At 43.0% G+C, this 14,397-nt stretch overlaps 2 protein-coding genes across 2 annotated transcripts in view; one reads left to right on the top strand and one right to left on the bottom strand.

Moving 5' to 3' along the window:
* Window positions 1-14,397, top strand: part of ZDBF2 (zinc finger DBF-type containing 2) — a 338,913-nt gene that overhangs the window by 160,550 nt on the left and 163,966 nt on the right. The gene's annotated exons all lie outside the window — the stretch shown is intronic.
* INO80D (INO80 complex subunit D) overlaps window positions 1-14,397 on the bottom strand; it is a 61,126-nt gene that overhangs the window by 5,251 nt on the left and 41,478 nt on the right. The window contains exons 6-9 of the mRNA XM_087706830.1: window positions 12,442-12,666; window positions 9,299-9,402; window positions 4,866-4,999; window positions 2,368-2,585 (exon numbers count right to left, since the gene is read on the bottom strand). Coding sequence (XP_087562956.1) covers window positions 2,368-2,585; window positions 4,866-4,999; window positions 9,299-9,402; window positions 12,442-12,666 — 681 coding nt within the window. The remainder of the gene's footprint in view (window positions 1-2,367; window positions 2,586-4,865; window positions 5,000-9,298; window positions 9,403-12,441; window positions 12,667-14,397) is intronic.

Below are 14,397 nucleotides of genomic sequence, written 5' to 3'. Positions count from 1 at the left end.
CGGTTTACAGAGTCAGCATATTGCCTCCAACAACAATCCAGGTCCTCATTTTACCCACCTCGGAAGGATGGAAGGCTGAGTCAACCCTGAGCCGGTGAGATTTGAACCACCGAACTGCAGAACTGCAGTCAGCTGAAGTAGCCTGCAGTGCTGCATTTAACCACGGCGCCACCTCGGCTCTTTTTAAACAATTCCCCCAATACAGTTTAAATCCATGAAGAGAAGAGAGGAACTTGAATCCTAACATTAGAAAATGCTTGTGACAGGGGAAGAAGCCATATTTCTCTCTTCTTTTTCCCAATAGCGCGCACGCTGGGCTGACATCAGAGCTGAAGGCCTGCTGAGCTAAAGATTGACACAGAAAAAGCCACTGCCTACATTTGTGTCAGAGATCGTAACACTGTCATACTCATATCATTGGACAAGAGGAATTCAAATATAGGTTTAAGAAGCAGGTACAAATACAGCATGTGTTTAAAAAAAATAGGGACGTTGGACACACCCATCGGTCATGCCCAGGGGTGGGTTTCTCGCCCCGTTCCAACCGGTTCGGTTGGAATGGGGCTGGCGGCGTCCTCATGCACGCGCGCGGTGCACGCATGCGTACTAGCGTCTGTGCGATGCTCCAGCTGCTCCTGGAGGATCACGCAGGCGCTGTATGCGTCCTGCGCATGCGTGGAAGCGCAGAACTCGTCAAAACCGGGTAAGGAGCGTGGGCGGGCAGGTGGGCCCTTCGCCGTTCCCGGAAGTTACTTACTTCCGGGTTCGCCGACCAACCGGTTCGCAGGGACCGCCACGAACCGGTTGAAACCCACCCCTGGTCATGCCATGCATGGGTCGAAATAGCTTTCTTTGATAGACATGGGACCTCTAGTAATCATGTTCTAACTCAGACAGGACATAGTCAGGAGAAGAGAAATTAATACCACTTTTTAAAATATCAGCTCCATTCCTGAGATGTAATGCAGCCGGAAGGGCTAGTAGGCAGTATTATTTTAACTTCTCCAAGTTAAATGAGAAGACGAAATTCGTAGGAACTGATGAAAAAATAATTATTTTTGAATTTAAGACTAAACTATAAGATAAATAGAAGTTTCTAGCCAGAAGAAATGTAGAGCATCAAAAATCTGTACAATGATTGCTTTCGGGACTAGTACATGTCAGTGAACATATTTGTTGATTTTGATAACATTTAGGACACCAAGGTTGTTACATTACATGTCAATAAACTGAGGCACTATCAATTTTATTAAGAACCCATAATCATTAACCACATTAAGCATATGAATTTGTCTTGCTCAAATACAATAGCTCAGTGTTTCTCACCCTTGGCAACTTGAAGATGTCTGGACTTCAACTCCCAGAATTCCCCAGCCAGCATTTGCTGGCTGGGGAATTCTGAGAGTTGAAGTCCAGACATCTTCAAGTTGCCAAGGTTGAGAAACACTGCAATAGCTGCATAGCTACAGTTCTGCTTTTTCCAGTACAGAAGGTCCTCACTTAAGAAATACAATAGGAACCAGCAACTCCATCACTAAGGGGCATGGTCGTTAAGCACAATGTCACACGACCGTTGTCAACTTAAGACATCGGTTCTATCTGCTGTTGTTAAGCAAAACCACCATGAGTCACTAAGTGTGATGTCATACGACTGTAATGTTGCAACTTCCTGCCGGCTTCCTTATTTCCCGTTGCTTATCAGAAGCCAACTGTGAAGATTGCAAATGGCAACGGTTGTAAATGCGAGCCAGTTGCCAAGCACCTGAGCCAGTGGCAAGCATGAGACCGCAGGCAGGATGCCATGGAGATTCAAGAACCACTCATAAGTCTCATTTTTCAGTACCGTCAAACGATCACTAAACCGTGACCCGTCAAAACCGCGGAGGACAAAATCGCGCTCGATGAAAGCGCGCATTTGACGTCATCACAGCGCGACGAAAAAAATTAAAAATTGAAATAAAATTAAAATTAAAGCAAGCCGATTCACATAAAGGTAAGGGTTAGGTTTACGGTTAGGGTTAGGTTAAGGGTTAGGGTTAGGGTTAGGTTTAGAGCGTTAGGGTTACGTTTAGCGTTAGGTTAAGGGTTAGCGTTAGGTTTAGCATTAGGTTAAGGGTTACGTTTAGGGTTAGATTTAGGGTTAGGTTAAGGGTTAGGTTTAGGGTTAGGTTTGGGGGGGTTAGGGTAAGGTTTTCGCTTTATTTTTACATTTTTCGATCACAGCGCGATGTTTTCGTCGCGCTGTGATGACGTCAAATGCGCGCTTTCGTCGAGCGCAATTTTGTCCTCCGCGGTTTTGTGGTGGAACCCATTAAACGGTAAGAGTAAATAAATGTCCTATATGTTTATTCAGAGCTGGGCACTGACCGTATATGAGCTATCTCCATTGGCAGTGAGATGCTGGTGGGCATAATAAGGTTTCCTTGGGGTACAGCAGGAGGAATTGGCTTTTGGGGGCGCCGTGGCCCCCGTCGTCTCTTTTTCTTGTGTTTTTTGGTAAGCGCCGGGGGCTTCGTTTTTTTCCTGGGTTTCTTCTGCTGCTGGTGTTGAATTTTACGACAGCTGTCTCCTCTCAAGAAGTTATCCTTTCAGAGTGGGAAAGAGAAGACGTTAACAAGGACCAGGACCAGCGTATCTGCGAGACTGCCTACTGCCACATACCTCCCAACGGCCGATAAGATCCCACAGGGTGGGCCTCCTTCGGATACCGTCAGCCGGACAGTGTCGGCTGGCGGGCCCCCGGAGGAGGGCCTTCTCTGTGGCTGCTCCGACCCTGTGGAACCAGCTACCCACAGAAGTCCGGACCTTACCCACTCTCATGGCCTTCAGGAAAGCCGTTAAAACCTGGCTGTTCCGGCAGGCCTGGGGCTGTTATTGCTAAGGTCCAGCCCCGATTAGAAATGTATGCGTGTTGGTAAATTTTTAAATTATTCTTTTATTTTGTTTTTCTTTTTTCTTTCTTTCTAAGCCGCCCGGACTCCTCTGGGATTGGGCGGCCTAGAAATTTAACAAATAAATAAATAAATAAACAAATATATTTTTTTTACCTTGAGATTTTAAGAGTATAATTACATCACAAAATTCAGACAGACTATCTGACAATGTGAAAAACCAGCCAGGAACCTCATTTTGACCAATAGTAAGGGCAAGACAGCTAACAACATATGTAGAGGCCAAAGTATTTACAATTGTAATAGTAACGGCATAAGTGTTAATTTAAAATAAGATCTGCAGGTATTTGAAGGCTAGAAAAGTAATGATATTGAAATCATTAGAAAGAATGACTCACGGAAGCTAAAGCTGCAAATAATCAGATTATTTTTCTGTCAAATGGATTAGTCAGTTTAGCATATCACACCGTTATCGGATTGATCCTGCGTATCCGAACAAACGGAAAATACCACAAATATGCTATGTAATAGGAGTATGCATAACATTTGTTTATCTGAATGTCAATTTTTAATTCAAGATTCCCCGTTTAAGTTTAAAAAAACAGTTGTAGCAGGGATTTCCAATCATTCTGGAAATGTTTCTGGCCCCAAAGACAATATTTTACACATCGCCATTTTTAATTCAAAGTTATCAAAAACAGACTAGGAAACAACCATTTTGAACTCAGAACAATTTCTACATTACTACTTTGTAACAGTTAATGAGAAATAATTAGAACAATATTCGGAATTTATCCCAAAGGCGCTTTTTCAGGAGGCAACTGGACTGTCTGTTTTTTTGCCTTGAAAACGTTTCACTTCTCATCCAAGAAGCTTCTTCAGCTCTGAAAAAGCTTCTTGGATGAGAAGTGAAACGTCTTTAAGGAAAAAAAACAGTCCAGTTTCCTCTTGAGAAAGCACCTTTGGGACAACCATGACCTGGAGGACTGAGAATCTCCACAGACATTCAGAATTTATGTGTCTTTGTCAATATCAAACATTTAAGGGACTGTAATAAAGAAGTTTTGAAATGTAGGAAAACTAAATAAGTGGAGCTAGCATATCATACTGGGACAGGAAGCTTAAGTACCTTCCCATAATCCTTTTGGTTCACTCAATAATACTGTAACACGCTCTACATGGGGCTGCCCCTGAAAAGTGTTCGGAGACTACAATTGGTCCAGAATGCAGCCGCGCGAGCGATACTCGGTGTACCGAGATACACCCATGTTACACCCATCCTCCGCGAGCTGCACTGGCTCCCTATCGGTCTCCGAATGCACTTCAAGGTGCTGGTTATCACCTTTAAAGCCCTACATGGCTTAGGACCTGGATATCTCCGTGACCGCCTCCTGCCACATACCTCCCAGCGCCCAATAAGATCTCACAGGGCGGGCCTTCTCCGGGTGCCATCGACTAGACAATGTCATCTGGCGGCTCCCCGGGGGAGGGCCTTCTCTGTAGCTGCCGCGGCTCTATGAAAAGATCTACCCCCAGAAATCTGGACCCTCCCCACTCTCTTGACCTTCCGAAAGTCTACTAAGACCTGGCTATTCCGGCAGGCCTGGGGCTGTTGACCTCTTGAATGAGGTCCAGCCCCACTAAGGCTGAGTGTATGATGTGTCTTTTTAACTTGCTTTGTCTCTCTATTTTAAATTTTTTAGTATTCTTTTAGAGTTGTTTTTATGTAAGCCGCCCGGAGTCCTTCAGGATTGGGCGGCATATAAATTCATTAAACTTTGAACTTTTGAACTAAACTTCAATAAGACAGTTGATATCCTATTATTTTTAATCATAATTGGCAAACCATTTTACAGCTTTCTGAAAAGAACTGTAAAAGTGGAAAACTTTTGGTTTGCTACAACTTCTGTTGCTCTGAGTGTGCATGGAAGGTTTTATTTTTTCCTTTCTTTCTTGACTATCAAATGTACTTACCATTTTTTTGGCATGTTCTTCACATAAGGGGGTCTGATGTGTAATGTCAAAAACGGGCACAGAGCATTGCTGTCCATCAGCAAACCTAGCTGTACAACTTGAAAAAAGCTGCTGCGATCGATTCAAGAGGATATCTATATGTATATATGCCAGTTTAAAGAATAATATGCAGTAGTGTTGAGATTCGAGTACAACTTTATTTTCAAAGAATTTTAAAACCCCACACCTTTAAAATGTAATTTATTTCTGTATTTCAAAATTTAGAAGATTTAATAGCAGACTATAGCAATAGCAATAGCAGTTAGTCTTATATACCGCTTCATAGGGCTTTCAGCCCTCTCTAAGCGGTTTACAGAGTCCGCATATCGCCCCCACAGTCTGGGTCCTCATTTCACCCACCTCGGAAGGATGGAAGGCTGAGTCAACCTTGAGCCGGTGAGATTAGAACCGCTGAACTGCAGATAACAGTCAGCTGAAGTGGCCTGCAGTGCTGCACCCTAACCACTGCGCCACCTCGGCTCTGGCCTTCCTACAGAACTGCCAATGATTTTCTATTGTCTTAAGATGGGTTTACTGAACTAGGTATTTTGCTAATGAGCCAGTGTTCGTTTCGTAAAAATTCTTAATCAGAATTGTGAGAGGAAGGCAGAATATAATCAGTAGATTATTTTCTAATGAACTAATAGAAAATGAGGTAATATATTAAAAGGAAGATTTCTATCATCTCCAGAAGATATAACCTGAAAAAAATCCTGTCTTTCTGAAAGATGATACAGAGAGGAAATCAATAAATAGGATTCTGAATTTGAACTTAAGATTGCTCATAAAAGGTATATAACTAGGAGTCTCTTTACTCTTTCTCTAGCTATGTTTCCTTGCTCAATTTGTAGCAGATATATGAGCATAGCTATGTCCGGTACAGCAAGACAATGAGTAAGAATATGTAACTAATGCCCAGGAATTGTTTAAAAGCACAAGCTAGATCAGCGATGGTGAACCTTTTTTGGCTCGCGTGCTATAAATGGGGGGAGCGCAGGGGGGTCGTGCGCGGGCATGCTACACCCATAATGCAATGTGTGACACACACACCCCCAGTGTGCATGCGTACACTACAGGTGCTTTCCCCCCCCCCCCCGCCCATTTTTTGCATGCTTTTTTCACCATCCCCAGGCTCCAGGGGCTTTATAGGAGCCTGGGGAGGGCGAAAAAAGCCCCCCCCCTGCCCCTCCGGAGGCCCTCTGGAGGCTTCAGGGACCTTCAGGAGGCTTCCCTGAAGCCTCCGGAGCACTTAAAACGACCCTCTGAGCAAACCGGAAGTGACTTCCGGTTTGCTCGGAGAGTCGTTTTGAGCGTTCCGGAGGCTTCAGGGACCTTCGGGAAGATTCCCTGAAGCCTTCAGAGCACTCAAAATGCCCCTCTGAGCAAACCGGAAGTCTGTTCCTGAACTTCCTGTTTGCCTGTAGGGCCAGTTTTTTGCACTCCGGAGGCTTCAGGCAAGCTCATGAAGCCTCCAGGGGGCCTCCGGGAGGGCGGGGGAGGCTCTTTTCACCCTCTCCACGCTCTTATAAAGCCTCTGGAGCCTGGGGAGGGCGGAAAATGGCTTTAAAAAAGGGTGAACTCAGCTGGCCACCGTGCGCATGCGTGCCCTGACAAATGGCTCCGTGTGTCACCTGCGGCACGCGTGCCGTAAGTTCGCCATCCCGGAGCTAGATGATAAAATCTATGGTGTGTGAAAGAAAGGCTGATTTACTGATATAACTAATTGCACAAATAAATATCGTTCATGGGATTGGTTTCTTGTACAGACAATGCTTTAGATAATGGCTGCTGGATTTGTAAAGGAATTTAATGCATATAACATGAAGGATGGAATGAAAATATCTGAATGATCTGGAAGGATTACTAACTTCTTTAATATCAACAGCAAGTGACTCTCTCCCATTCTACAGACTGTTGAAATGAAGAAGGCAAGACAAACAGAAGTCCTAATGAGGAGCAGTGCCATAAGCTTCATTTATTACTGGTATTGAAAACAGATCTTGGGGCTCAGAACACATACTTAAAAGTATGAGTGTACTAAGTATATGTCTTCTGTACCATCTTCTATTGATCTTTAGGTTTTTAATGAAAACAAAATACAATCCACAAGTCTGTAGATTGTGCTAAAACGTTTAATTGTTCCACTCCAACCTAGAAGTAGCTTGCATGACCAAATTTTTAAAACATTTCAGCATTATGATTATGTAGTGTGCTATTTTCTTTCAGATATTTTATTCTTATTTCATCTACAAGGTTATTTCTGTGTTGACATTCCTGCCTACATTGCTTACTTTACAATTGTCGGTTTTTTCGTGCCTAGAAAGAATATAAACTAAGGATAAACCTGTGTTTAAAAACAAAACAAAAAAATGGAGAGAGACACTTAAGTGACTGTATAAAGTATGAAGAACAGGGTGAAAGGAAGACGTTAAAATTCTGAGCTCATTTAATCTAATTTGGAATACCGTATATACTCGAGTATAAGCCGAGTTTTTCAGCCCACTTTTTGGGCTGAAAAAAGCCGCCTCGGCTTATACTCGAGTCAGTGAAAAATTTGCCCAAAATGGAGGAGAATGGAGAAATTTGCCCAAAATGGAGGGCCATGCTGCTGGGTGACGCTCGTGAATGGCCCGGCGCCCCTGTGAGTTTCCCCTCCCTCTGTGTCAGTTTGCCGCGCAGCGCGCACCGCACCATCCCCCCTCCTCACGTTCTAATGTAATGCAGGACTGTCTTACGATTCCCCTTCCTCCCCCTCCTGCCACTCTGCAATGATGTCCCACCTCCTCCTTGTTATGGCAAGCAGCCACATAGCGATGTCCCACCTCCTCTGGTACAGTGATCCAATGATAGGAATCACTGTGCCGTGTGTCATAGGAGGCGGGACATTGCTCCCGCGGCTGCACGGGACATCATCATCACAGCGGGACATCAGCATCATGAGGTGAGTGAAGTATTTCATTGAATACACCACTAGTTTACTGTTTTTCTTTGAAATAAATATTCAAAAACGTTATTGGTATCTATTTTTATTTTTGAAATTTACCAGTAGCTGCTGCATTTCCCACCCTAGGCTTATACTCGAGTCAATAACTTTTCCAGTTTTTTGTGGTAAAATTAGGTGCCTCGGCTTATATTCGGGTCGGCCTATACTCGAGTATATACGGTATTTACTTTTTTATTTCATTGCTTCTGCATTTCCTATGTTCCCGGACTCACAGCTTTTGCTAAATGGACAGGGAGGACCACGTCAGAGAGGCCTTTGCAGTTTCATCAGCTGCAAAGTTGAAACCTTACTTGGAGTGGGAGGACCTTGCAATAGGGACTCATGCCCTTATCGTTCCTTGGTTAGATTGCTGCAGACGTGGGTTCCTACTGGTTCGGTAGAACCAGTTCGTCAAATCTACCGAACCGGTTAGAAGAGGTTCTACCAGTGGACCCGGAAAGTAGGCCACACCTACAGAAGAGGTTCCAAAATTTTTTGAAACCCACCATTGGATTGCTGCCATTCATTTTACTTTGGTGCCTTTGAAGACCATTCAGAATGGTCTTCAGCATGAAGTAGCTCATTTGCTGGCTGACATGAATCATGATGAACATATTGCACCTATTTTGTAGCCTACATTGGTTGCCAATAGTTTTCCAAGTGCTAGTTTTAATTAATAATGCTCTTAGCTTGACACCTGGATACTTACAGAACTATCTATCTAACCGTATTCAACCCAACTGATAAATTCCCCTCAGGAGATTTGCGATACCCCTTCTCCTGGGAGATATTCCACACCATAACACCTACATTATGAAACCAGCTCTTTCTAGAAATTAGCACGGGTCCCTTGCTGATAACTTTCCAGAAGCTTAAAGATGAAGCTTCCCTGGGCTATCTTTAAGAAAGAATTATGATTGCTACTATATAGATGCCTGTTGTTATTATTACATATTATATTTTAATATTTTATTATTCTTTGGATTTTTGCTGCATTTTAGTATATTTTAAATATTCCTGAGTCCTGAAGATTCAGCAGAAATTTGATAACAATAAATAAAATAATTAGCAGAACTTATGTGCTCCTACAGTTAATGCATTCACCATTTTTATCTATTAAAAAAATGCTGAAATTTTAACCAATAACTAGTCATTAAAATCATACAAACTTATGCTGTACTCACTATTTCTAAGTATGGAGTTGCAGGCTTAATTTTCCAAGTAGGCTTTCTTGCCTTATAAATCAATTATACTGGCCTACTTTTAGAAGTCAATCTGCTGTCTTAATGCACAGTGCAAAAGAAGTACAACCAAATACAGATGTCAAGTGCTATTTACTGAAAACAACAATAGACCAAAATTCATCCCTTTCATCCACCGCAAATAAACAGAGGAACAATGAAAAGGATACGTTGAAAACAATGTTTAGTGAATGGAAGAGCCTTGTTAGTGCATGGTTCACCCTTTGTGGTTCCACCGCATGGTGATGCATCCCTCTGCTTCACTTGGCTTGAGCTGAAATAGAGGGAGAGAGGTAGAAGTAGAAATAGAGGGAGGGAGGGAGGGAGGGAGGGGGAGAGAGAGAGAGAGAGAGAGAGAGAGAGAGAGAGAGAGAGAGAGAGAGAGAGAGAGAGAGAGAGAGAGAGAGAGAGAGAGAGAGCGATGTTTATTAACATAGTCTTATCAAAAATCTTAAAATTTAATTATTGTTCATGTCTATTTTCACATTACAGCCGAGGTGGCGCAGTGGTTAGGGTGCAGTACTGCAGGCCACTTCAGCTGACTGTTATCTGCAGTTCAGCGGTTCTAATCTCACCGGCTCAAGGTTGACTCAGCCTTCCATCCTTCCGAGGTGGGTGAAATGAGGGCCCAGACTGTGGGGGCGATATGCTGACACTGTAAACCGCTTAGAGAGGGCTGAAAGCCCTATGAAGCGGTATATAAGTCTAACTGCTATTGCTATTGCTATTACAGAAGTATTTTATCCATCCTGCAAAACATTCACAAGCAGGAGACGGTGTTAGTATTTATTTCTAGTTAGTAGATGTTACCATATGTAAAAGACAAGTACACTGCATAACACAGAAATTGCACTCTTTGTAACATCCAATGTATCTATTCTCTATATAATACACAATTAAAATAATTGTGTATTATATGTCTCTTCCTACTGAGGACAAATAAGCTTGTATAAACAAAATACAAGTTCCTGAGAAGCTGTTTTTCTATTAAAATGCACACATACATATATAAAGCAGGTATTACGTGAAGACAGATTGACTAAAGTTTTCAATAGTTAAGGATCAGGGTTTCAATATTCTTATAAGTCTCTTTACAAATAAAATGAAACTAAGTTATTTAAAATATCAAAAAAATATGTGTATAATGTGAAAAATAGTGCTGATTTGCACATATTATTTACATGATTTTGAACTAGTTTTGTGACCATAAGGCTTTTGTCAGCCTAATATATCAGACTATACTCCTATTTCTGGATCCTTTAGGTGGATTTGATATCAATTTCAGAGATTAATTTCACTGCAAAAGGTGGAAGTGAAAAACTTTTGTTTGGCATTTGCAGTATTAGATTCACAAGTGTCTGGTATATTTTAAAGGTAAAGGTTCCCTCTCGCACATATATGCTAGTCGTTCCTGACTCTAGGGGGCAGTGCTCCTCTCCATTTCAAAGCCAAAGAGCCAATGCTGTCTGAAGACGTCTCCGTGGTCATGTGACCGGCATGACTAAACGCCAAAGGCACACGGAATGCTATTACTTTCCCACCAAAGGTTGCTCCTATTTTTCTACTTGCATTTTTACGTGCTTTCGAACTGCTAGTTTGGCAAAAGCTGGGACAAGTAACGGGAGCTCACTCCATTACGCAGCACTAGGGATTCGAACCACCGAACTGCCGACTTTTCTGATCAACAATCAAAGTGGTCAGCTGATACCTAATAATGATAATGGATAAACTGATGACTAATAAACTGAACTCAATCTAGACAAGTTAGATACACTGTCAGTTGGTTCTCTTTACCAGATTAGGAAAATAGGGTTTAAACAATTTTGGACTGAAATGCCCTCTCCTTGAAAAAACTAAGTATTGCATTCTGGGGATATTATTTGTTCGTTCAAAATTCATTCAATTTCAGTAGCCAACTGAGTCAATAATTCCAATTAGGTTTCTCTTCTCTCTCTTTCCCTCTCTCCTTCTTGCTTGTTGATGGGACCCAAAGCATGATTTGCCTGATCTTACCAGATGAATCAAAAACTGGTGGGCTCACAAGCAGCCAGGTCCTACGCTATGAAGAGCTTTATAGATGATAACCAGTTCCTTGCATTGCACTCAGAAGTCAATAGAAATCCAGTGCAACTTGGAAGCCCATATATGAGCGTACCACAACAGATAATCCTACAAAACCCTACCTCGGGCATCTCATCTCAACTGAACCTGTTCAATCAAACTCCAACTCTGAAATCCAGGACAGAGCTGGAACCCCAAATTGTAGCCTTAAGTGTCTTCTATTTCCTGACGTAGGTGAGTCACGTCTCTTGACCAGAAATATCTTGGTAACTGGTACCCTTGCTTCAGGGATGTAATGAAATAAGAGGGATAGCATCAGCATTACATTCCATTAACCCATTCCAAGGTCATTTATGGGGAAAAAAGCCCCCTGTGCCCCTAATACTCTATTCTGGCATTTAGACTTTATTAGTAAGAGTTTGGAATCAATCTGAATTCAGAATTAAAACGTATTACTAATGTTGGCAATTAACCAATAATATTCTGCCACTCTTCATTTGGAATTAATTTGATAGGTGGGATTATTCTCAGATAGAAAAATCATAGATGCAAATTACATGGGACTGCCCCTGAAGAGTGTTCGAAGACTGCAGTTGGTCCAGAATGCAGCCGCGCGAGCGACTGTTACACCCATCCTCCGCGAGCTGCACTGGCTCCCTATTGGTCTCCAAACGCGCTTCAAGGTGCTAGTCATTACTTTTAAAGCCCTACATGGTTTAGGACCTGGCTAAACCTCCTGCCACATACCTCCCAATGACCAACAAGATCTCACAGGTTGGGCCTCCTCCGGGTGCCGTCAACCGGACAATGCCAGCTGGCGGTTCCCCGGGGGAGGGCCTTCTCTGTAGCTGCACCGGCCCTGTGGAACGATCTACCCGTAGAGATCCGGACCCTCACCACTCTCCCGGCCTTCCGTAAAGCCACTAAGACCTGGCTGTTCCGGCAGGCCTGGGGCTGTTGATCATTGTCCAGCCCCACTTACACAGAATGGATGGTATGCATTTTAATCAATTGTATTTCTGGTTGTTTTTTTTAATTTTTAAATTACTTTTTATCTGTCTGTAAGCCATCCAGAGTCCCTAGGGAGTGGGCGGCATACACATTTTATTAAATTGAAAATTCAATTGAAATAATATTAGAAGATTCAATTCTTAGATTTTTTTTTTGCTGAAATTTTCCACGTTCCATTAAAATGCTATTTTGCATTTCCCAAGAATTAGGTTGCTGCAAATTGTATGGGAAACTCCCTCACCTGGTCCGAGGATGTGAAGCTCTATGGAGTTCTCGAATCAACTGCCCAGCATATTCCGGTTCTCTGTTTGCTGCCCGCAGCAATGCTTTCCGGAATGTATGTTGGCATTTCCTTTGTTGAGTTTCTGCCCGCTCCAGGCGGCAGAGGTGCTTGTATTTCTGCTGAAAGTAAGTGCAAAGTTGGGAAATGCGGGTTCTTCTGCCACTGGCATAATCATCATCAGGCCTGTAAGATTGGAGAAAGCTGATAAAATAGCCTGCAAATAGCGTATTAACTGCATCTGTACAAAAAGCCCTCTGGTTTTGCCCAATCTGCTTGTTGAGCCCAGTCTTCCTTGCAGTTGTACAGCTCCAACAAAAGTCACAGATGGAGCAATCCATTGAATAAATAGCCACATCATCTTGTTTGGTTTGTGTTCTAGCTAATTTTTGTCCATCCAGACTCTGACAGCCTCTAGACCAGTGTTTTCTCAACCTTGGTGACTTTAAGTCCTGTGGACTTCAACTCCCAGAATCCCCCAGCCAGCTATGCTGGCTGGGGGATTCTGGGAGTTGAAGTCCACAGGACTTAAAGTCACCAAGGTTGAGAAACACTGCTCTAGACATTAGGACCTGACTTCCACAGCATCTCCCAATGAGCCTGGAATGGAGATATTATCTGCATATAAATGACCTCTCTTCGTGGTTCCATTTAGATGTTAAACAGGATAATGAAAATGACTGAACGCTGAGGCACTCTGTAATGAATTGCATATGGGGCTAACATTTGTCCCTGCAATCACCATTTGGACCAAGCTACGTTGGTAAGAAGGCTAATCAGAACAATGTCGTGCTGCCCCCCACCATCAACTTCCAATAGATAATCCAAAGGTCAACATTATTGCAAACTGCTAAACAATCTAGGAGGACTTTCTCCTTCAAATCTCGCCACGAGATCATTCTTAAAGTCATTTATCCCTCATGCTGAGGTGTAAAATCTGACCTGATCAATTAAAATCTGATCAATTACCTCCAATAGACCGATTAGATCCCACAGATTAGGCCTCCTCCGAATTCCATCCGCCGGCCAATGCCGTCTGGCGACTACCCGGAGGAGAGCCTTCTCTGTGGCTGCTCCGACCCTCTGGAATGAACTCCCCGTGGAGATTCGGACCCTCACCACCCTCCAGGCCTTCCGCAAAGTCCTTAAAACCTGGCTGTTCCGACAGGCCTGGGGCTAAAGAGCTTTTGTCCCCCCTCGAATGGTATGGTTGTTGTGTGTTTTTAAATTGTGGTATCGTTTTGTTCGTCTTTTTTATTCCTTATTTGTACACCCACCCCCCTTGACTTGGGATGTGAGCCGCCCTGAGTCCCCTTCGGGGAAAAGGGCGGTATAGAAATATAATAAATTCAATTCAATTCAATTCAATACCTCCGTGATTCTAAACCAGTGGTAGTCAACCTGGTCCCTACCTCCCACTAGTGGACGTCCCAGCTTTCATGGTGGGCGGTGGGGGGTTTGCTGTAATTGTGCTTTATAAATTTTATAAAGTAAAGTTACTTCCCTACTTTATAAATCACCATTACTGTGGAACCGGTGGTTAGAAAATTTTACTACTGAGATACAAAAGTGGGCAGTAGGTATAAAAAGGTTGACTACCCCTGTTCTAAACAATCTGTATCCCCTATAAAGTGCAATTGCAAACCCACAATCTTCTCACCCCACAATCTTCCTCACAAAGCTACAATTAGCTGGGATGGTGGTTATTTAATTTCATTAGATCCAGGCCTGCCCTCTCAAGGAATGAGTGAACCTTCTAAGGGATTAATTTCTCTTTCACTCAGAAGATCATTGACTGTAACCTAGATCCAACCCCCCATCCCTTTCCTAGTGACTTTTATTAACCATATGGGACAGGGGTCCAACGTACAAGTGGCTGAGCTAAGACAACAGAGGTTCTGTCCACTTTTGGGGGAA

This window comes from Thamnophis sirtalis, unplaced genomic scaffold (assembly GCF_051295495.1).
Source record: "Thamnophis sirtalis isolate CommonGarterSnake01/CBP01778 unplaced genomic scaffold, rThaSir2_p1.2 scaffold_1, whole genome shotgun sequence".
NCBI classification, from domain to species: Eukaryota; Metazoa; Chordata; class Lepidosauria; order Squamata; family Natricidae; genus Thamnophis; species Thamnophis sirtalis.
Note: the sequence above shows the minus strand (reverse complement) of the source record. Positions and strands in the feature narration are given on the sequence as shown.